The 23,173-nt window shown below is 47.8% G+C and overlaps 1 protein-coding gene and 1 long non-coding RNA gene across 2 annotated transcripts in view; both read left to right on the forward strand.

Annotated features, from left to right (window-relative positions):
* Nucleotides 1-23,173, forward strand: part of LOC310650885 (unconventional myosin-XVIIIa-like) — a gene marked incomplete at its 5' end in the record, with an annotated part of 78,521 nt that overhangs the window by 27,456 nt on the left and 27,892 nt on the right. Inside the window, 5 exons of the mRNA XM_083379705.1 lie at nt 5,962-6,085; nt 9,647-9,847; nt 14,948-15,058; nt 21,742-21,846; nt 22,185-22,556. Of these exons, the coding sequence (XP_083235831.1) occupies nt 5,962-6,085; nt 9,647-9,847; nt 14,948-15,058; nt 21,742-21,846; nt 22,185-22,556 (913 nt within the window). The remainder of the gene's footprint in view (nt 1-5,961; nt 6,086-9,646; nt 9,848-14,947; nt 15,059-21,741; nt 21,847-22,184; nt 22,557-23,173) is intronic.
* On the forward strand, nt 12,723-13,691 carry LOC310632266. The gene is made up of 2 exons (XR_014490818.1): nt 12,723-13,430; nt 13,579-13,691. It is a non-coding gene; the product is annotated as an uncharacterized lncRNA (long non-coding RNA).

Raw genomic sequence — 23,173 nt, forward strand, 5'->3', positions numbered from 1 at the left:
GGGCTGCCATCTAGCCCCTTCCCTCCAGCAATTGAAAAAGGTAGGGGGGGTTCCTCCCTCCCCCCACCTCCTCCCCCTCCCCTTTTCATCACCCCAGACCCTTGTTTGCCCTTCTCTCATCGCAAGCTGGCCAGCCCAGCGCCTTGCACCTTCCACCAACTAAGACGGGGTCTTCTTCACCACCCTGCTGCATTTCCCCCCCCCTCAATCTTCCTTCATGCTTCATTCCCTCCCCAGCTCTCTTCCCCCCCCCACCATGGCACTAACTGATCTCAATTAGCAATTCAGGAAAGCCTCCGGGAGGAATCCTTGCCTTTCGCTCCTGCTTTGTGCTCTCCTGGAGGAAATTAAAAGCTTGTAAAGGGTGTGTGTGTGATCTCAGCTAAGCCTGGGCCGGATGGGGAGGGGGCTCGCGGCAGGGGGACCGGCAGCACAATTTCCAACCTGCAAATTGGGTGGGTGGGTGGGTGGGTCTGCAAAGAAGCTCTGTGTGTGTGTGTATGGGGAGGGGGCTCGCGGCAGGGGGGGCAGAGGGACTGGCAGGAAAATTTCCAACCTGCAAATTGGGTGGGTGGGTGGGTGGGTCTGCAAAGAAGCTGTGTGTGTGTGTGTATGGGGAGGGGGCTCGCGGCAGGGGGGGCAGAGGGACTGGCAGGAAAATTTCCAACCTGCAAATTGGGTGGGTGGTTGGGTGGGTCTGCAAAGAAGCTGTGTGTGTGTGTGTGTGTGTGTGTGTGTGTGTGTGTGTGTGTGTAGGGGGCTCCTGGCAGGGGGGGCAGGGGGACTGGCAGCAAAATTTCCAACCTGCAAATTGGGTGGGTGGGGGAGTCTGCAAAGAAGCTCTGTGTCTCTGTGTGTGTGTGTGTGTGTGTGTGTGTGTGTGTGTGTGTGTGTGTGTTTTGCAAAACCATCCAGGGATTCCTCTCTTTTTTTTGCCCCCCCCCCAAAGTTCAGGTAGTCCTCAACTTACAACTCAGCCCAAAACATTCCGTTGCTTAAGCGAGACGGTTGTGCAGTGAGTTTCGCCCCGTTTTGCGACCTTTCTTGCCACATTCGTTAAGGGAATCACCACCGCAGGGGTTAAGTCAGTCAGACAGCTCTTAAGTGAATGTGGCTTCCCCCACTGACTTCGCTTGTGAGAAGGCCGCAAAAGGGGATCACGTGGCCCTCTCTCCGGCCCATTGCGACCGTCATAAATACAGGTCAGTTGCCAAGTGTCTGGATTTTGATCAGGTTGACTGTGGAGTTGCTGCAGCGGTCGTAATTGTGAAAAAACAGAATACGAAGAGACTGGACAGTCACAGTCACTTGTCTGAAATGATACAGGTTCTCCTGCCTGAGCAGGGGGCTGGACTAGAGGACCTCCAAGGTCCCTTCCACTTCTATTCTATTCTATTCTATTCTATTCTATTCTATTCTATTCTATTCTATTCTATTCTATTCTATTCTATTCTATTCTATTCTATTCTGTAATTCTATGTTCTATTCTGTTCTATGTTTTATTCTATTTTCTATTCTATTCTATTCTATTCTATTCTATTCTATTCTATTCTATTCTATTCTATTCTATTCTATTCTATTCTATTCTATTCTATTCTATTCTATTCTATTCTATTCCGTAATTCTATGTTCTATTCTGTTCTATGTTCTATTCTATTTTCTATTCTATTCTATTCTATTCTATTCTATTCTATTCTATTCTATTCTATTCTATTCTATTCTATTCTATTCTATTCTATTCTATTCTATTCTATTCTATTCTATTCCGTAATTCTATGTTCTATTCTGTTCTATGTTCTATTCTATTTTCTTTTCTATTCTATTCTATTCTATTCTATTCTATTCTATTCTATTCTATTCTATTCTATTCTATTCTATTCTATTCTATTCTATTCTATTCTATTCTATTCTATTCTATTCTATTCTATTCTATTCCGTAATTCTATGTTCTATTCTGTTCTATGTTCTATTCTATTCTATTCTATTCTATTCTATTCTATTCTATTCTATTCTATTCCTTTCCATATTCTATTCCTTTCCATATTCTATTCCTTTCCATATTCTATTCTATTCTATTCTATTCTATTCTATTCTATTCTATTCTATTCTATTCTATTCTATTCTATTCTATTCTATTCTATTCCGTAATTCTATGTTCTATTCTGTTCTATGTTCTATTCTATTTTCTATTCTATTCTATTCTGTTCTGTTCTGTTCTGTTCTGTTCTGTTCTGTTCTGTTCTGTTCTATTCTATTCCGTAATTCTATGTTCTATTCTGTTCTATGTTTTATTCTATTTTCTATTCTATTCTATTCTATTCTATTCTATTCTATTCTATTCTATTCTATTCTATTCTATTCTATTCTATTCCGTAATTCTATGTTCTATTCTGTTCTATGTTCTATTCTATTCTATTCTATTCTATTCTATTCTATTCTATTCTATTCTATTCTATTCTATTCCATAATTCTATGTTCTATTCTGTTCTATGTTCTATTCTATTTTCTATTCTATTCTATTCTATTCTATTCTATTCTATTCTATTCTATTCTATTCTATTCTATTCTATTCTATTCTATTCTATTCTATTCTATTCTATTCTATTCTATTCTATTCTATTCCGTAATTCTATGTTCTATTCTGTTCTATGTTCTATTCTATTCTATTCTATTCTATTCTATTCTATTCTATTCTATTCTATTCTATTCTTTCCATATTCTATTCTTTCCATATTCTATTCTATTCTATTCTATTCTATTCTATTCTATTCTATTCTATTCTATTCTATTCTATTCTATTCTATTCTATTCTATTCTATTCTATTCTATTCCGTAATTCTATGTTCTATTCTGTTCTATGTTCTATTCTATTTTCTATTCTATTCTATTCTATTCTATTCTATTCTATTCTATTCTATTCTATTCTATTCTATTCTATTCTATTCTATTCTATTCCGTAATTCTATGTTGTATTCTGTTCTATGTTTTATTCTATTTTCTATTCTATTCTATTCTATTCTATTCTATTCTATTCTATTCTATTCTATTCTATTCTATTCTATTCTATTCTATTCTATTCTATTCCGTAATTCTATGTTCTATTCTGTTCTATGTTCTATTCTATGTTCTATTCTATTTTCTATTCTATTCTATTCTATTCTATTCTATTCTATTCTATTCTATTCTATTCTATTCTATTCTATTCTATTCTATTCTATTCTATTCTATTTTATTCTATTCTATTCTATTCTATTCTATTCTATTCTATTCTTTCCATATTCTATTCTTTCCATATTCTATTCTATTCTATTCTATTCTATTCTATTCTATTCTATTCTATTCTATTCTATTCTATTCTATTCTATTCTATTCTATTCCTTTCCATATTCTATTCCTTTCCATATTCTATTCCTTTCCATATTCTATTCTATTCTATTCTATTCTATTCTATTCTATTCTATTCTATTCTATTCTATTCTATTCTATTCTATTCTATTCTTTCCCTATTCTATTCTATTCTATTCTATTCTATTCTATTCTATTCTATTCTATTCTATTCTATTCTATTCTATTCTATTCTATTCTATTGAAGTGACTTTGAACAGTCCCTAAATGAACTGTTGTAAGTCGAGGATTACAAATATAGATGGAATGTGATGGGTTTGGCTTCATCCATCGTGCTGGGCAATCAATTTGATCAGTAAGCACTGAATTCTGTTCTAGAGGAGATTTTAAAAAGAGGGCAAGTGAGGATAAAAGCAAAATTTGTGGCTGAAGCGGGGTGAGCAAGGCCAGGGGAACACAGCAGGAACCAAAGGAGATTTTTTTTTTGGAATTGGGGCAGAGCTGATGTCTTTCCTGGGGGCACCGTCGGAAGCCGGGGACCTGCCCCCCCTCCCCAGTTAGCGGTTGCTGAATTGATGCGATACGCTGCCTTCCCAAAAATTCAAATTTCGGAAAGAGTTTAGAACAAAGGTGGGCAAATATGACCCCTGTACCACCGGTGGACTTCAACTCCCAGAATTCCACGTCTGGCTCGGGAATTCTGGGAGTTGAAGTCCACTGGTTGTAAAAGGCCCAAACAGGTAGTCCTCAACTTCCAACAGTTCGCTTAGCGGACGAATTTACAACAGCACAGGGAAAAGGGACTTATCACCGTTTCTCCCCCTTTACGACCCCCCCCCCCGTAGCCTCCCCCGGGTCACGTGTTCGAAATTCAGCAGTTTGGCAACTGACTCATCGTTAACGACGTTTCCAGGCAATCCCCTTTTGTGACCTTCCAACAAGCAAAGTAAATGGGTGTGTGTGTGTGTGTAAACCCGGTTTCACTTAACGACCGTGTTCCCAACTTAGGAATGGCAGCGATTCACTTAACCACGGTGGCAAGGGGGAGCGTCTTAAAGCGAGGCAAGTCTGCCTTAACAAAGTGTCTCGCTTAGCGAGAGACGTTTTGGGGCTGAGTTGTGTCCGCAACTCGGGAGTTATGCACGGACCCCTACTTTAGGACTGACTTTGGTGGCATCTGCCACGGCGTTCCCGAAAGCCATTTTGGTGTTTTTGAAGCCGATCCGATTGGAACGTTGTTAAAATTTCTGATCTGCTTAGGGTCCCCCACAACAGCAGCAGCAGAAGCCAGATGAAATATTCAGCCGGTGAAATTGGGTTGGGGGCAGGGGTAGGCAACCTTGGCTCTTTTGTGACAGGTGGACTTCAACTCCCAGAATTCCTGAGCCAGCCACGCTGAGGAGAAATGGAGAGGTTTCCAAGCTGAGTCATGCTGGCTCAGGAATTCTGGGAGTCGAAGTCCACGAGTCATGAGGGGGCCATAGTTCCTCCATGCTGGCTCAGGAATTCTGGGAGTTGAAGTCCACGAGTCATGAAGGGGCCATAGTTCCCCCATGCTGGCTCAGGAATTCTGGGACTGGAAGTCCACGAGTCATGAAGGGGCCATAGTTCCCCCATGATGGCTCAGGAATTCTGGGAGTTGAAGTCCACCAGTCATGAGGGGGCCATAGTTCCCCCATGCTGGCTCAGGAATTCTGGGAGTTGAAGTCCACGAGTCATGAAGGGGGCCATGGTTCCCCCATGCTGGCTCAGGAATTCTGGGAGTTGAAGTCCACGAGTCATGAGGGGGCCATAGTTCCCCCATGCTGGCTCAGGAATTCTGGGAGTTGAAGTCCACAAGTCATGAAGGGGGCCATAGTTCCCCCATGCTGGTTCAGGAATTCTGGGAGTTGAAGTCCACCAGTCATGAAGGGGGCCATAGTTCCTCCATGCTGGCTCAGGTATTCTGGGAGTTGAAGTCCACGAGTCATGAAGGGGCCATAGTTCCCCCATGCTGGCTCAGGAATTCTGGGAGTTGAAGTCCACCAGTCATGAAGGGGGCCATAGTTCCTCCATGCTGGCTCAGGTATTCTGGGAGTTGAAGTCCACGAGTCATGAAGGGGCCATAGTTCCCCCATGATGGCTCAGGAATTCTGGGAGTTGAAGTCCACCAGTCATGAGGGGGCCATAGTTCCCCCATGCTGGCTCAGGAATTCTGGGAGTTGAAGTCCACCAGTCATGAGGGGGCCATAGTTCCCCCATGCTGGCTCAGGAATTCTGGGAGTTGAAGTCCACCAGTCATGAATGGGGCCATAGTTCCCCCATGATGGCTCAGGAATTCTGGGAGTTGAAGTCCATAAGCCATAAAGGGGCCATGGTTTCCCCCATGCTCGCTCAGGAATTCTGGGAGTTGAAGTCCACAAGTCATGAAGGGGGCCATAGTTCCCCCATGCTGGTTCAGGAATTCTGGGAGTTGAAGTCCACGAGTTATAAAAGAGCCAAGGTTGCCCACCCCTGGGTTAGGGGCAGGGAAGCGTCTTCGGGGGGGGGGGAGGCAGCAAGGAGGAAACCCCCTCCCCTTAATTGTCTCTTTGCATTTTTCCATCTCCGTCTGCCTTGTCTCTGGCCGACCAACAGGTTTGACGGCGAGCTGTCCCAAGCTCACGAGGAGGCCCAGCGTGAGAAATCGGGACGGGAAAAACTGGGACGGGAGAAGGACATGCTGATCACCGAGGTCTTCGGCCTCAAGCAACAGCTGGAGGTGGGTGGTCCCGACGCCGCTGCCCCCTGCGCCGGGGGTCTCCTTTTTTTTAGCAACGTCAAGAGCACACAGACTTATATACCGCTTTGCCGTGCTTTACAGCCCCCTCTTGAGCGGTTTTACGGAGTCAGCCTATTTGCCCCCAACACTCTGGGTCCTCGTTTTAGCGACCTCGGAAGGACGGAAGGCTGAATCAACCTTGAGCCGGTCAGGATCGAACTTCCTGGCAGTGGGCAGAGTTTAGCCTGCAATACGGCATTCTAACCACTGCACCACCACGGCAGAGAAGAGAAACGAGGGAGGGAAGGAGGGAAGGAAGGAAGGAGATGGGAATGAGGAGGAGGGAGGGAAAAAAAGGAAGGAAGGAAGGAAGGAAGGAAGGAAGGAAGGAAGAAGGGAGGGAAAAGAAGGAAGGAAGAAGGGAAAAGACAGAAAGAAGGAAGGGAGGAAGGAAGGAGATGGGAAAGGGAAGGAGGGAGGGAGGAAGAAGGGAGGGAAAAGAAGGAAGGAACAAAGAAGGGAAAAGGGAGAGAAGGAAGGGAGGAAAGAAGGAAGGAAGGAGATGGGATTGAGGAGGAGGGAGGGAAAAAGGAAGGAAGGAAGAAGGGAGAGAAAAGGAAGGAAGAAGGGAAAAGGGAGAAACAGAAGGAAGGAAGGAGATGGGATTGAGAAGGAGGGAGGGAAAAGGAAGGAAGAAGGAAGGGAGGAAGAAGGGAAAAGGGAGAGAAAAAAAGAAGGAAGGCGGGAAGAATAGCAGGAGCGCTGAGACTTATATACCGCTTCACAGGGCTTCACAGCCCTCTCTAAGTGGTTTACAGCATCTTGGCCCCTCCCCCAACAATCTGCGTCCTCCTTTTGCTGACCTCAGAAAGCCAGGTCAACCTAGAGCTGGTCACAGGATCAAACTGCTGGTAGCGGGCAGAGTTTGCCTGCAATACTGCATTGTGACCACTGGGCACCACTGCAGGAAAGAAGAAAGAAAGGAAGGAAGGAAGGGAAAGAAAAAGAAAGAAAGAAGGGGGGAGGAGGAGGAGGAGGAGAAGAAAAGAAGGGGAAAGGGTGGAAGGAAAGAAGGAGAAAAGGGAGGGAGAGGAGGAAGTGAAGGAAAGAATAGCAATAGCACTTAGACTTATATACCGCTTCACAGGGCTTGACGGCCCCCTCTAAGCGGCTTACAGAGTCGGCCTATTTGCTCCCCCAACCATCGGGGTCCTTGTTTTACCCACCTCGGAAGGGACGGAGGGCTGAGTCAACCTTGAGCCGGTCAGGATTGAACTCCAGGCTATGGGCAGAATTAGCCTGCAATACCGTATTCTAACCACTGCACCACCACAGCTGTCTTTCTTTCTTTCTTTCTTTCTTTCTTTCTTTCTTTCTTTCTTTCTTTCTTTCTTTCTTTCTTTCTTTCTCTTTCTTTCTTTCTTTCCTTTTTTCTTCTTCCTTCCTTTCCTTTTCCCTTCCCTTTCTTTCTCCTAATCTTTTCCTTCTTTCTCTTTCCTTTTTCTTCCTTCCTTTTTTCTTTCCTTATTCCTTTTTCTCCTTCCCTCCTTCCTTCCCCTTTTTTTCTTCCTTCCTTCTTCCCTCCCTCCCTCCCTTTTTCTTCTTTCTTTTTCTTTCTTTCTCTTCCTTCCTTCTTTCCTTTCCCCTTCCTTTCTTTCTCCTAATCTTCCTTCCTTTTTTCTTTCTTCCTTTTCTTTCTTTCCTTCCTTCTTCTTCCTTCCTTTTTTTCTTCTTCCTTCCTTTCCTTTTCCCTTCCCTTTCTTTCTCCTAAACTTTTTCTTCTTTCTCTTTCCTTTTTCTTCCTTCCTTTTTTCTTTCCTTCTTCCTGTCTTTTTCTCCTTCCTTCCCCTTCTTCCTTCCTTCTTCCCTCCCTCCCTCCCTCCCTCCCTCCCTCTTTCTTTCTTTCTTTCTTTCTTTCTTTCTTTCTTTCTTTCTTTCTTTTTCTTTCTTTCTCTTTCTTTCTTTCTTTCTTTCTTTCTTTCTTTCTTTCTTTCTTTCTTTCTTTCTTCCCTTTCTTTCTTTCTTTCTTTCTTTCTTTCTTTCTTTCTTTCTTTTCCTTCCTTCCTCCCTTCCTCCCTCCCTTCCTTCACAACAATAGCACTTAGACTTATATACCGCTTCACGGTGCTTAAGTGTTTACAGAGTCGGCATCTTGTCCCCCCAACAATCTGGGTCCTTATTTTACTGACCTCGCAAGGACGGAAGTCTGAGTCAACCTAGAGCCGGTCAGGATCGAACTTCCCGGCTGTGGGCAGAGTCAGTTGGCAATATTGCGTTCTAACCACTGCGCCACCAGGGCTTTTGGGGGGATTTGGGGGCTCCTGGTGCCCTCAGCCGCCCGAAGTCCCTGTCTTCTTTGGAGCTTCTTGAGTGGCTACCCCAGGAAAGAGAGGGGGTCCCACCTGTTCTCCAAAGCCCCCGAAGGCCGGACAAGAAGCAACGGATGGAGACTCATGGAAGAGAGAAGCAACCTGGAACTAAGGAGGAATTTCCAGACTGGGAGAACAATTAACCAGGGGAACCTCCAGAAGTTGTGGCTGCTCCATCACTGGAGGCTTTTAAAGAAGAGACTGGAGAGCCATTTGTCCAGAACGGCATAATCTCTTCTACTTTGAGCAGTGGGTTGGAATAGAGGACCTCTGAGGTCCCTTCCCGCCCTCCTCTTAAAGCATGCTGGCTGGGAAATTCTGGGAGCTGAAGTCAGAGGGAGATCCAAGCTGGAGTTAAGGAGGGATTTCCCGACCGTGAGGAAAATTAAACCGGTGGAACGGCTCGACTCCAGAGGTTGTGGGCGCTGCATCCCCGGAGGTCTTCAAGACGAGACTGTCTGGGATGTTATAATCAGGACTTGCCAGGGGCAACGGAGTCCAAGGTCCCTCCCAGCCCTGTGAGGGAGGAAGGAAGGACATGGAGGGAGGGAAGAAGAAAGGAAGAGGGGAGAAAAGGAAGGAAGGGAAGAAGGAGATGAAGGGAGGGAAGAAGGAAGAATGGAAAAAGGGAAGGAAGGAAAGAGGAGAGGGGGAAGGGAAGAAGGAGATGAAGAGAGGGAAGAAGAAAGGAAGAATGGAGAAAGGAAGGAAGGAAAGGAGGGGAGGAAGGAAGGAGATAGAGGGAAGAAGAAAGGAATGGAAAAAAGGAAGGGAGGAAAGTGGGAGGAAGGGAAGAAGGAGATGAAGGTAGGGAAAAAGGAAGAACGGAGAAAAGATGAAGGAAGGAAAGGAGAGAGGGAGGGAGGGAAGAAGAGAGAGAGGGACGGAAGGAAGGAGATGGGAAGGAAGGAAAAAAGGAAGGGAGGAAAGCGGGAAGAAGGAGAAGAAGGGAGGGAAAAAGAAAGGAATGGGAAAAAGGTGGAAGGAAAGGAGAGGGAGGGAGAGAGGGAAGGAAGGATGGAGAAAAGAGGAAGGGAGGGAGGACATGGGGTGGAATCTCCTCAGAGATCTCTCTTGCCTCAGGCCCCCCCCTGGGGTTGGACTAGATGACCGGCAAGGTCCCTTCCAGCTCTCCCATTTTCTCATCTCTCCCTTTCCCTCCGTCAACGCCCTCTTCCCCCTCTCCCCCCAGGACAAGGAGGCCCAGATCCTGACGGCCACGCAGAAGGCCCAGGCCCTGGAGGCCGAGCTGCAGGACCTCTCCAGCCAGGAGACGAAGGACGAGGCCTCCCTGGCCAAGGTCCGCAAGCAGCTGCGGGACCTGGAGGCCCAGGCCAAGGACCAGGAGGAGGAGCTGGATGAGCAGGCGGGTACCATCCAGGTGTTGGAGCAGGTGAGCCCAGGGCGGGGCGCCCAGCCCATCCTCCCCCCCCTCCCTCCCTGCCGCTCTGGCTGGGCCGGTTCCACGGCGGAGGAGGAGGAGACGCCCGGCCCTCTTCTCCTCTCCTGCCCCAGAGAAGGAGACGCCAAAGCCGCCCCTTCTCGCTCGCTCGGGGTGTTGGGGTGCCCCGGAGGGGATGCGGGGCTGCCCTCCCACCGGCTCAGCCATGCAGGCTGCGGAAGCGGCGGCCGCCAGGCGGGTGAGTCAATGGCTGGGAAGGGGAATCTTGGTAGGGGTCCCCAGTGCTCTCTGAGCCGGGGTGTGTGTGTGTGTGTGTGTGTGTGTGTCTTCTGGTAGACGTTTCAGGACTTAACTAGGGAACATCATCAGGAGGGACGGGGGGGGGGGTTGCAGAGGAGGAGGAGGAGGAAGAAGACGGGGGGGGGTCCTTGGTGCCCTCTGAGCTGGGTGGCTTTCCTGCAGACCTTTCATGACCCAACTAGGGAAGATGATCAGTGCTGGAGGGGAATTGCGGGGGGGGGGGCTGCTTTCTGTTTATATACAAGTTGCTCGGTCAGTGTGTGTCAGAGTCTCTTTTTTTTTTCTTGGTGGCTTCTTCCTTAGGCTGAGATAGGTAGATAGATAAGCAAAGAAAAGAAAAAAGGGAAGGAAGGAAGGAAGGAAGGAAGGAAGGAAGGAAGGAAGGAAGGAAGGAAGGAAGGAAAGAAAGAAGGAATGACAGATATAAATAGAGATAATAGACTGGATGGAAAGAAAAAGGGAATGAAGGAAGGAAGGAAGGAAGGAAGGAAGGAAGGAAGGAAGGAAGGAAGGAAGGACAGATATAGAGATAATAGACTGGATGGATGGATGGATGGAAAGAAAAAGAGAAGGAAGGAAGGAAGGAAGGAAGGACAGATATAAATAGAGATAATAGACTGGATGGATGGATGGAAAGAAAAAGGGAAGGAAGGAAGGAAAGAAGGAAGGAAGGAAGGACAGATATAAATATATAATAGACATGATGGATGGATGGAAAGAAAAAGGGAAGGAAGGAAGGAAGGAAGGAAGGACATATAAATATATAATAGACATGATGGATGGATGGATGGATGGATGGAAAGAAAAAAGGAAGGAAGGAAGGAAGGAAGGAAAGAAAGAAGGAAGGAAGGAAGGTGAGATATAAATATATAATAGACATGATGGATGGAAGGAAAGAAAAAAGGGAAGGAAGGAAGGAAGGAAGGACAGATATAAATATATAATAGACTTGATGGATGGATGGATGGATGGATGGAAGGAAAGAAAAAAGGGAAGAAAGGAAGGAAAGAAGGAAGGACAGATATAAATATATAATAGACTTGATGGATGGATGGATGGATGGAAGGAAAGAAAAAAGGAAGGAAGGAAGGAAGGAAAGAAAGAAAGAAGGAAGGAAGGAAGGACAGATATAAATATATAATAGACATGATGGATGGATGGAAAGAAAAAGGGAAGGAAAGAAAGAAGGAAGGAAAGAAGGAAGGACAGATATAAATATATAATAGACTTGATGGATGGATGGATGGATGGAAGGAAAGAAAGAAAAAAGGGAAGGAAGGAAAGAAGGAAGGACAGATATAAATAGATAATAGACAGACATGATGGATGGATGAAAAGTGAAAGAAGAAGGAAGGAAAGACAGATATAAATAGATGCATAGAGATAATACAGATGGACGGACGGACGGACGGACAGACAGGCACCGACACAGAGACAGACAGACAGAGACGCTGTGTGGAGATAGACCTGGAATCCTCTCTGACGTTCCTTCTTTTCTCGCAGCCGTCTCGTGACCCAGCTAGGGAACGGCATCAGGGCTAGTGAGGGGGTGGGGGGCGTTTGCTCTGGGTTTATATCCCAGCTTGCCCCTCCGGGTTGCTGGGAATGGTCTTGGGCTGTTTGCGGGGCTGGCAGTTCCTTCATTGGGGTGTTGCTTACTTCCTGGCGGAGGGTCTGATGTTCATCTCGGGGTTAATGGCTGCTCCTCTGTGGAGAGAGACGCTTTGCTCTCTTGGCTCCCCTTTTCGGCTGGTGGATCGCCAGGGCCGAGGAGGGATCACCCCCTCCAAGCCCATTGATCCAGTGGCTCTCTGGCCAGACCCCCCCCCAGGCAGCCCCAGTCGGCTTCGTTTGTCCACCGGCAGCCGGTTCCGAACGTTACCCGCCCTAGCGTGGAGGGGTGGAAGCCGCCGCCGCCGCCCGCCGGTTCTTCGAGGAAGGGGCTTGAGGCAGTGACCAGGATGGGGGGGTGGGTGGGCTGGGTGTGCCAGGGGGGCCTTTTGGAAGAGGCTTCTACAATCAGCAAAGATGGCCGGAGCTGTCGGGGCGACCTGGTTGACGGAGGAGTGAAGGGCACGGCTCTTCTGGAGACGGGAAGCCGAGGAGAGGGCCCAGCCGGGCAGCTTGCTGGCGGCACCCGGGTCTCCTGAATCGGGGCGGGGCTTTTGCTGGGGTTACTTCGTTTATTCGCTGTCTGTCTGTCTGCCCACCTGTCCATCATTGGTCTGCCTGCTCCATCCGTCCATCCATCCATTTCTCATCTATCTCTATATCTGCCTGTCTGTCTGTCTCCATCGATTGATCTATCATTTATCTCATTTGTCTATCTCATCTGTCTCTATATAGCTGTACATAGGTCATCTATCCATCCATCCACCCACCCACCTACCTATCTTCTATTATCTCTTCATCCATCCATCCACCTACCTACCAATCTATCATCTTTTTATCCATCCATCCATCCATCTACCTATCTACAATTGTCGATGTCAAGTTTCCGACGTATGGACAATGTTTATCCATCCATCCACCTATCCACCCACCCACCTACCTCTTCTATCATCTTTTTATCCATCCATCCATCCATCCACCTATCTACCTACCTACCTACCTACCTTCTATCTTCTATTTATCCCTCCATCCCTCCATCTACCTGTCTACAATTATCTATTTATCCATCCACCCACCCACCCACCCACTCACCTACCTACCTACCTACCTATCTTCTATCATCTTTTTATCTATTCATCCATCCATCCACCTACCTACCTAGCTACTTACCTACCTTGTCTTCTGTCATCTGTTTATCCATAAATCCACCCACCCACCTACTTCCCTAATTTAGAGACCACCCATCTAACTCATAGAGCGACCAGGCAGTCAGCATTCATTATCCTCGTGAATATGTCCTCTTTCTGCCCGCTTTCTCCTCCACCCTCAAGAAGGGGGCCAGGAGGCTCCGTGGCCACAGCTCAAGGAGGGGTTGTGTGTGCCCCACCTGTCTTTAGGCCTCGCCACAGCATTTGTCTGGAAACCCACCCACCCACAATTTGGCTTGAGGCTTGGAAGCTAAAAAGAGGGAGATCTTGGCAAAAGGAAAGGATAAGGCATATACATTTGATACATGGATGGACGGATGGATGGATGGTTGCAGAGAGAGAGAGAGAGAGAGAGAGAGAGAGAGAGAGGGAGGGAGGGAGGGAGGGAGGAAGGAAGGAAGGAAGGAGAAAAAGAAAGAAAAGAAAGATGAGGCATGACGGATAACGGATAATAGGTAATAACTGATAATAGATAATATAGATGGGATATGGATGGAGATTGGATGGTTGCATAGATAGAGAGAGAGAGAGAAACAACGAAAGAAAGAAAAAGAAAAAGAGAGAAAGATAAATAGATGAGGCATGATGGATAATGGATAATAGATAACAGATAACTGATAATAGATAATCAATATAGATGGGTTGGATGGAGATTGGATGGTTGCATAGAGAGAGAGAGAGAGAAAGAGAAAGAAAGAAAGAAAGAGAGAGAGAGAGAGAGAGAGAGAAAGAGAAAGAAAGAGAGAGAAAGAAAGAAAGAAATAGATGAGGCATGACGGATAATAGGTAACAGATAACTGATAATAGATAATCAGTATAGATGGGATGGATGGATGGTTGGTGCGATGGAAGGAAAGGGATGGAGGGACAGTGGGGCAGACAGACAGATAGATAGATAAATAAAATAGAGATTTGAGGCTTGTTTTGTGTAGTTGTCTGCTTTGTTGGGATGGGAAATTGGCAAAACCTTTGAAGTTTCTCCAGGGCCGCCACCTTTTTATCTATCACTCCTTCCGCCTGGGGAGAAAGAGATGAAAGTGAAACCTGGGGGTCCCTCCTCCCTCAGGACCCCCTCATCTCCCAAAACATGGGGGGCTTTACGTTAGACTCAACAAGCCCAGGAGAGGGTCAGTTCCCCTTCTACACCAGGAGTCTCCAAATTTGGCCACTTTAGGATGGGTGGACTTCAATTCCCAGAATTCCTCAGCCAGCATGGCTGGCTGGGAAATTCTGGGAGTTGAAGTCCACCCATCTTAAAGTGGCCAAGGTTGGATGGCTGAGGCATTCTGGGAGTTGAAATCCACCCTTCTTAAAGTGGCCAAGGTTGGATGGCTGAGGCATTCTGGGAGTTGAAATCCACCCTTCTTAAAGTGGCCAAGGTTGGATGGCTGAGGCATTCTGGGAGTTGAAGTCCACCCTTCTTAAAGTGGCCAAGGTTGGATGGCTGAGGCATTCTGGGAGTTGAAGTCCACCCTTCTTAAAGTGGCCAAGGTTGGATGGCTGAGGCATTCTGGGAGTTGAAGTCCACCCTTCTTAAAGTGGCCAAGGTTGGATGGCTGAGGGATTCTGGGAGTTGAAGTCCACCCGTCTTAAAGTGGGCAAGGTTGGATGGCTGAGGCATTCTGGGAGTTGAAGTCCACCCTTCTTAAAGTGGCCAAGGTTGGATGGCTGAGGCATTCTGGGAGTTGAAGTCCACCCTTCTTAAAGTGGCCAAGGTTGGATGGCTGAGGGATTCTGGGAGTTGAAGTCCACCCTTCTTAAAGTGGCCAAGGTTGGATGGCTGAGGGATTCCGGGAGTTGAAGTCCACCCGTCTTAAAGTGGGCAAGGTTGGATGGCTGAGGGATTCTGGGAGTTGAAGTCCACCCGTCTTAAAGTGGGCAAGGTTGGAGAGTCCTAGACCCTTAGGATACACCCTTCCCCCCCCCCCGCACCCTTTGAGGGGCCCCCTCTCACCAACTCTTCCTCCACCAGGCCAAACTCCGACTGGAGATGGAGATGGAGAGGCTGCGACAGACGCACTCCAAGGAGGTGGAGAGCCGCGATGAGGAAGTGGAAGAGGTGCGGCAATCGTGCCAGAAGAAGGTGAGCCGGGCGGGCGGATGTGGTGGGTGGTGGTTCTCTGGTAGTGCCCTCCAGAGTCAGAAGCATCCTGGTTTGTCAAGCTTTGCTTGTGCGCATCGCTGTCGTGATGGGGAGCCTAGAAGTTACAGTAGGCTGTCAACCTGGGTCATTTTCCGATGGGTGGACTTCAACTCCCAGAATTCCCCAGCCAGCTTTGCTGGCTGGGGAATTCTGGGAGTTGAAGTCCACCATGGGAAAGTGTCCCAGGATGGCATCCACCAAGGTAGCAATTTCCAGTTTTCAGGATGGGAGAAGAGCCAAGGCGTGGGCAGCACCAACCAGAAGGGCAGAGGGACACATCCTGCTTGCCCCTTCCGGCTTCCTTCAGCCAACTTCAGGTGCTTCTTAGTCCTCACTCGGCCTTTAGAATAGTTTTGCAAAGTGGGAAGTTGATACTTCAGACCTCCAGGGATCAGGGATTTACGTTATTTTGTTTTTCATTTCATTTTATTTTTTATTTCATTTTATTTTATTTCATTTTTGATTTTTTGATTTTTTTATTATTTTATTTTATTTTATTTTACTTTACTTTACTTTACTTTATTTTATTATTTAGGGCTTCCTGCCTGAGCAGGGGGTTGGACTAGATGACCTCCAAGGTCCCTCCCAACTTTATTTTTACTTTACTTTACTATTTTATTTTATTTTATTTATTTTGTTTTATTTTTTTATTTTATTTTATTTTATTTTATTATTTTATTTTATTTATTTTATTTTATTTTATTATGTTATTTTATTTTATTATTTTATTTTATTATTTTATTTTATTATTTTATTTTATTTTATTTTATTTTATTTATTTTATTTTATTATTTTATTATATTATATTTTATATAGGGTTTCCTGCCTGAGCAGGCAGTTGGACTAGATGACCTCCAAGGTCCCTTCCAACTTTATTTTTATTTTATTTTATTTTGGGTTCCCTGCCTGAGCAGGCAGTTGGACTAGATGACCTCCAAGGTCCCTTCCAACTTTATTTTTATTTTACTTTACACTTTATTTTATTTTATTTTATTATTTATTTTATTGTTTTATTTTATTTGGGGTTTCCTGCCTGAGCAGGGGGTTGCACTACTAGATGACCTCCAAGGTGCCTTCCAACTTTATTATTATTTTATTTATTTTATTTTACATTTATTTTACATTTATTTTATTTTATTTTATTTATTATTAGGTCGTATTGTTAGGTCATGTTATTAGGGCCTGACTCACATAATAAGCAGGCGGAATTCCGCTCCCCACCGCAGCTGTCACTCACAGGCTCCTTGTACCTCTGGAGGAGCTACTTGGGGAGTTACTCAAGGACAGACAGGAAGGAAATTTTGCAAGTGGCAGCCAGTCACTCCCTAGTGACATTGATCTCATCCTGGGCGAGGCAGGAAAATTGCCTGCGTGACACCAAAAGCCCGTCCTTCCTGCAGGCCGGGAAGGCGTGCCGGATCAAGGCCCTGCACCAAACAAGCAGCAGAAGTGGTGGGTGCTCCGTCCCTGGGCATCTAGTCGTCCTCAACTTACGACGGTTGCTTAGTGACCGAAGCGACAAACGGCTCTGAAAAGAATGACTTCTATTGTTTCACACTTAGGACCATTGCAGCATACTTTAGGATGCTTCTCAACTGGCTCACGTTTACGACGGTCGCAGTGTCCCGAGGTTACGCCGTCCCCTTTTTACGGCCTCGACGGCACTGAGTGACTTACGACCGCTGTTCGCACTTAACGATCCACAGGGTCACCTGATCCAAAATTAGAGGCGTGGCAACCGACTCGTATTTACGACGGTAGCAATGTCCCTGGGATCGGGGTGTGTGTGTGTGTGTGTGTGTCACGTGATTCCCCTTTTGCGACCTTCTGACAAGCAAAGTCCATGTGGGAAGCCGGATTCACTTAACAGCCGCGTCACTAATTGAACAACAGTGATTCGCTTAAGGACGGTGGCTGGAACGGTCGTAAAGTGAGGCAATACTTAACAAATGTCTCGCTTAGCAACATAAATTTTGGGCCCAATTGGGCCCATAAATCGAGAGCTGTCCAAACCTGGGCATTTTAAGACTCGTGGACTTCAACTCCTAGAATTTCCCAGACAGCATAGCTGGCTGGGGAATTCTGGGAATTGAAGTCCACGAGTCTGTTCCATGTTAGGGCACCCTTGGTATAGGACAGGGGTCTTCAAACTTGGCCCTTTTATGACTTGTGGACTTCAACTCCCAGAATTCCTCAGCCAGGCACGCTGGCTGAGGAATTCTGGGAATTGAAGTCCACAAGTCATAAAAGGCACGCTGGCTGAGGAATTCTGGGAGCTGAAGTCCGCAAGTCATAAAAGGCACGCTGGCTGAGGAATTCTGGGAGCTGAAGTCCGCAAGTCATAAAAGGCACGCTGGCTGAGGAATTCTGGGAGCTGAAGTCCGCAAGTCATAAAAGGCACGCTGGCTGAGGAATTCTGGGAGCTGAAGTCCGCAAGTCATGAAAGGCACCCTGGCTGAGGAATTCTGGGAGTTGAAGTCCGCAAGTCATGAAAGGCACGCTGGCTGAGGAATTCTGGGAGCTGAAGTCCGCAAGTCATGAAAGGCACCCTGGCTGAGGAATTCTGGGAGTTGAAGTCCGCAAGTCATAAAAGGCACGCTGGCTGAGGAATTCTGGGAGCTGAAGTCCGCAAGTCATAAAAAGGCACGCTGGCTGAGGAATTCTGGGAGCTGAAGTCCGCAAGTCATAAAAAGGCACGCTGGCTGAGGAATTCTGGGAGTTGAAGTCCACAAGTCATCAAAGGGCCAAGTTGGAAGACCCCTCTCTTAAAGCATCCTGGCTGAGGAATTCTGGGAGCTGAAGTCCGCAAGTCATAAAAGGCACGCTGGCTGAGGAATTCTGGGAGCTGAAGTCCGCAAGTCATGAAAGGCACGCTGGCTGAGGAATTCTGGGAGTTGAAGTCCGCAAGTCATGAAAGGCACGCTGGCTGAGGAATTCTGGGAGCTGAAGTCCGCAAGTCATGAAAGGCACCCTGGCTGAGGAATTCTGGGAGCTGAAGTCCGCAAGTCATGAAAGGCACCCTGGCTGAGGAATTCTGGGAGCTGAAGTCCGCAAGTCATGAAAGGCACGCTGGCTGAGGAATTCTGGGAGCTGAAGTCCGCAAGTCATGAAAGGCACGCTGGCTGAGGAATTCTGGGAGTTGAAGTCCGCAAGTCATAAAAGGCACGCTGGCTGAGGAATTCTGGGAGTTGAAGTCCGCAAGTCATAAAAGGCACGCTGGCTGAGGAATTCTGGGAGCTGAAGTCCGCAAGTCATAAAAGGCACGCTGGCTGAGGAATTCTGGGAGCTGAAGTCCGCAAGTCATGAAAGGCACCCTGGCTGAGGAATTCTGGGAGCTGAAGTCCGCAAGTCATGAAAGGCACGCTGGCTGAGGAATTCTGGGAGCTGAAGTCCGCAAGTCATGAAAGGCACGCTGGCTGAGGAATTCTGGGAGCTGAAGTCCGCAAGTCATGAAAGGCACCCTGGCTGAGGAATTCTGGGAGTTGAAGTCCGCAAGTCATGAAAGGCACGCTGGCTGAGGAATTCTGGGAGTTGAAGTCCGCAAGTCATAAAAGGCACGCTGGCTGAGGAATTCTGGGAGCTGAAGACCTCTGAGATCCCTTCCAACTCTGTTATTCTATGTTCTACGAAAGAAGAAAGGCTGCAAGGCAAACCAGGATCAAAACTAGCCAGCCACAAGCCTTGTGATGCCGAAGTGCACATCTCTGCTACAAAAGGGGGTGGGGTGTCCCCGTCTCCCCGACACGGAGGGTCTTCAGGGGAAGAAAAGCATCTGGGAGCATTCCTTGAGAAATGAAAGTTTATTGGACCTGGTGGGGAGAGGGCCCAAGGGGGCAGGGGGGGGCGGTGTGTTTAACCGGCTTGTTCGCAACAAACCCAGGATAAACCTCTTCTATTCCAAAAGCTGGTTTAGCTGTGGGAGAGTATTTCCAAAGCAACGTTAGCTTCTGTTTGTTGAAGGATCGGAAGACGTCTTGCCTTTTTTCCCCCCCTCGGTAAAAGGCAAATTTGCTTTGCAGTTTTAAGTTAGATTAATTAATTGGTTGATACACATATGATTAGCTTAATTAAAATGTTCTCTAATCAGCTGACAGCCTGAGAATAATGTCTTTATTGCTTAAGCCACGTGGCGCCTTCCTTTCAGGGGAAACGTGACAAGAGGGATTAATGCACTCCAGGTTGGGACTTCCTGCTGGCAATTCTTTCCCTTCCTGTTTGTTTTTTAATGGTCCGATTTGGGAATTGGGGAAATAAAACAGGACTGGGGGGGGGAGTTAAAAAAAAGCTAAGGAAACCGGGAATAAAAGAAAATGGGGTGCTTCGAATAGGATGGGTCAAAACACACAGTTACCCCTGATTTAATCCAGGAACAGTTTGGTCTAGTGATGAAGGCGCCTGGCTAGAAACCAGGAGAGGGTGAGTTCTAGTACTCCCTTAGGGGTGAAAGCCCTAAGGTTGACTTTGGGCCAATCACCAGGAGACGGTGACTTCTAGTCCCGCCTTAGGCACGAAAGCTGGCTGAGTGACTTTGGGCCAATCACCAGGAGACGGTGAGTTCTAGTTCCCCATTAAGTACAAAAGCTGGCTTGGTGACTTTGGGCCAATCACCAGGAGACGGTGAGTTCTAGTTCCCCATTAAGTACAAAAGCTGGCTTGGTGACTTTGGGCCAATCACCAGGAGACGGTGAGTTCTAGTTCCCCATTAAGTACAAAAGCTGGCTGGGTGACTTTGGGCCAATCACCAGGAGACGGTGAGTTCTAGTTCCCCATTAAGTACAAAAGCTGGCTTGGTGACTTTGGGCCAATCACCAGGAGACGGTGAGTTCTAGTTCCCCATTAAGTACAAAAGCTGGCTTGGTGACTTTGGGCCAATCACCAGGAGACGGTGAGTTCTAGTTCCTCAGGTACAAAAGCTGGCTGGGTGACTTTGGGCCAATCACCAGGAGACGGTGAGTTCTAGTTCCTCCTTAGGTACAAAAGCTGGCTTGGTGACTTTGGGCCAATCACCAGGAGACGGTGAGTTCTAGTTCCTCAGGTACAAAAGCTGGCTGGGTGACTTTGGGCCAATCACCAGGAGACGGTGAGTTCTAGTTCCTCCTTAGGTACAAAAGCTGGCTGGGTGACTTTGGGCCAATCACCAGGAGGCGTGTGAGTTCTAGTCCCGCCTTAGGCAGCAAAGCCACCTGGTTGTCTTTGGGCCGGTTCCTCTTTCTGGACCTAACCTACCTTACAGGGTTGTTGTTAAGAGGAAAATAGGAGGAAGAGGGAGCACTGTGGATGTTCACTGCCTTGAGTTACTTATAAAAACCGCCCAGAGTCCTTCCCAGTGGGAAGATGGGGAGTCTAGAAACAGGAAATGCAAAGAAATAAAATTAAAGGTGAGGAAAATAAATAAATAAGAGTCCTTCGGGAGAAGGGCGGTATACAAATAAAATAATAATAATAATAATAATAATAATAATAATAATAATAATTATTATTATTATTATTATTATTATTATTATTATTATTATTATTATTATTATTATTATTATTATTATTATTATTATTATTATTATTATTATTATTATTCTCCGGAGCTTGTGAAGCATGGAGGGAGAAGATCCAGACTATAGACCAGGGGTTTCTGGGAGTTGAAGTCCACAAGTCATCAAAGGGGGTTGGACTAGATGACCTCCAAGCTCCCTTCCAACATCATCATCATCATCATCATCATCATCATTATTATTATTATTATTATTATTATTATTATTATTATTAGTTTGAAGACCCGTGCTATAGACAGAGTGTTTTTTTTGTTCCTCCTGACAGATGATTGCCCGCTTAAATTTATTCAGGCTTATTTATTTATCCATTACATTTATATGCTGCTTGAGTCCAGCGCTACGGGACCACAGCCCTGGACAGAATCCCCCCGGCCCATAAAACCTTAACGCAGCAAAACAACAACAACAACAACAACAACAACAATTCAACATCAAATATTGAAAACCTCCCTGGCGAAAGAGCCCCCCCCCCGATCGATCTGAACGGAAGCGAAGCCTCACCAGGATCAAATCCTTATCAAAAATTCAAACGGCCGGCACCGGCAAGGTGGCCGCCAGACACACACACACACACACACACACACACACACACACACTTCCTCCGGAGAGCCATTTGGGTTTTGCAGCTTGCCAGAAATGACATCTGGGGTGTGTCATTTGGTGGGCGGATAATCACACACCTTGTGATGGGGGTGCCCCGGAATCCCTGCTGGGGGGGTGGGCTTTTCCCAAAGGATGCTGTTTGGGAAGCCATCAGGTTTTGGCGCCCCCCCTCTGAGCTTGTCCCATCGTCCACATCCCTTGCCAGACCCTTCCATCTGGCGCCCTCTTTCTACCTCGCTCAGGTGATGTGGCCGTTCCCCTCCCCCCCTCTCCCTCCTCCTCCCCGCTTTCTCAGGTGACACCCGCCCACCCACACCCACACAGGTGTGTGTAGATCTGGGCTCCGACAGGTGCGCCTCTAGAAAAGGCGTCCCTCCACTCCAGCCAAGGCAGGCTGGCTGCGGGGGGGGGGGCGGCCAGAGACCGCCCGCCAGGCTTAGCCTATCCTGACCTGCCCCTCTTTGCTCCCCACAGCTGAAACAGCTGGAGCTGCAGCTGGAAGAGGCCTACGAGGAGAAGCAGAAGGTGCTGCGGGAGAAGAGAGAGCTGGAGACCAAGCTGGTGGCCGTCAGCGACCAGGTACCTCCTTGTCCGAGGCGAAGAGCGGGACCCTCGTGGGGGGGGAGAGTTCGAGCTCGCGACTCCATTGCTTGGTGCCCGTTCGACGGGAATCTTCCCGAACCGGCGGCTTTGCTCTGGGAAAGACTAGACGGGGCGGATTCGGGGAGGTGCCCGCGGGTGATAACGCAGCCATTCCAGGCTAGTTCCCCGCGTGATCCCGTCCTCCGGAGTGGGGCGGTTGCTCTCCCAAGAGCCTGCGGGGTGGGTTCCGCCAGGGAGGGGCCGAGGCGACACCCGGCTGCAGACCTCCCACCACTGCTCTGCTTCCTCCCCTCCCTCCCCCCCCCCCTTGCCAGGCCAACCAGCGGGACTTTGAGGCGGAGAAGCGGCTGCGGAAAGACCTGAAGCGCACCAAGGCCCTCTTGGCCGACGCGCAGGTCATGCTGGACCACCTGAAGAACAACGCGCCCAGCAAGCGGGAGATCGCCCAGCTGAAGAACCAGGTGAGGCCCCCGGCTCGGCCCTCGGAAAGGGGGGGGGTACAAAGGGTCTCCGACCTCCGGGCCCCATTTGTCCCCAAGGGGCATTTCCAAAGGACGACCGGACTTTCCTTTGAAAAGGTGTCGCTTCTCATCCAAGAAGCTTCCTCAGTTCTTGCGAGAGAGGGGAGAGGGGAGGGAAAGAAAAAGAGAGGAAAAGTGGGGAGGAAGGGAAGGAGGAAGGAAGGAGAAGACAGGAAGGAAGGGAGAAAGGAGGGAAGGAGAGAGCGGGAAGAAGGAAGGGGAAGGCAGGAAGGAACAGAAGGAAGGGAAGGACAGAGAGAGGGAGGGAGAAAAGAGGGAAGAGGAAGAAAGGCAGGAAGGAACGGGAGGGAGGGAGGGAGGAGGGAAGGGGAAGACAGGAAGGAAAAAAAGGAAGGAAGGGAGAAGGGAGGGAAGGAGAGAGCGGGAAGAAGGAAGGGGAAGGCAGGAAGGACAGAAGGAAGGACAGAGAGGGAGGGAGAAAAGAGGGAAGAGGAAGAAAGGCAGGAAGGAACGGGAGGGAGGGAGGGAGGAGGGAAGGGGAAGACAGGAAGGAACAAAAGGAAGAGAGAGAGAGAAGGGGGGAAGAGAGAGCGGGAAGAAGGAAGAAGGGGAAGGCAGGAAGGAAGGGAGGATAGGGAGGGAGGGAAGAGGAAGAAAGGCAGGAAGGAACGGGAGGGAGGGAGGGAGGAGGGAAGGGGAAGACAGGAAGGAACAAAAGGAAGGAAGGAAGGAAGGGAGAAAGGAAGGAGAGAGCGGGAAGAAGGAAGAAGGGGAAGGCAGGAAGGAACAAGGAAGGAAGGGAGGATAGGGAGGGAGGGAAG

Source organism: Vipera ursinii (genome assembly GCF_947247035.1).
Source record: "Vipera ursinii genome assembly, chromosome: 1".
NCBI classification, from domain to species: Eukaryota; Metazoa; Chordata; class Lepidosauria; order Squamata; family Viperidae; genus Vipera; species Vipera ursinii.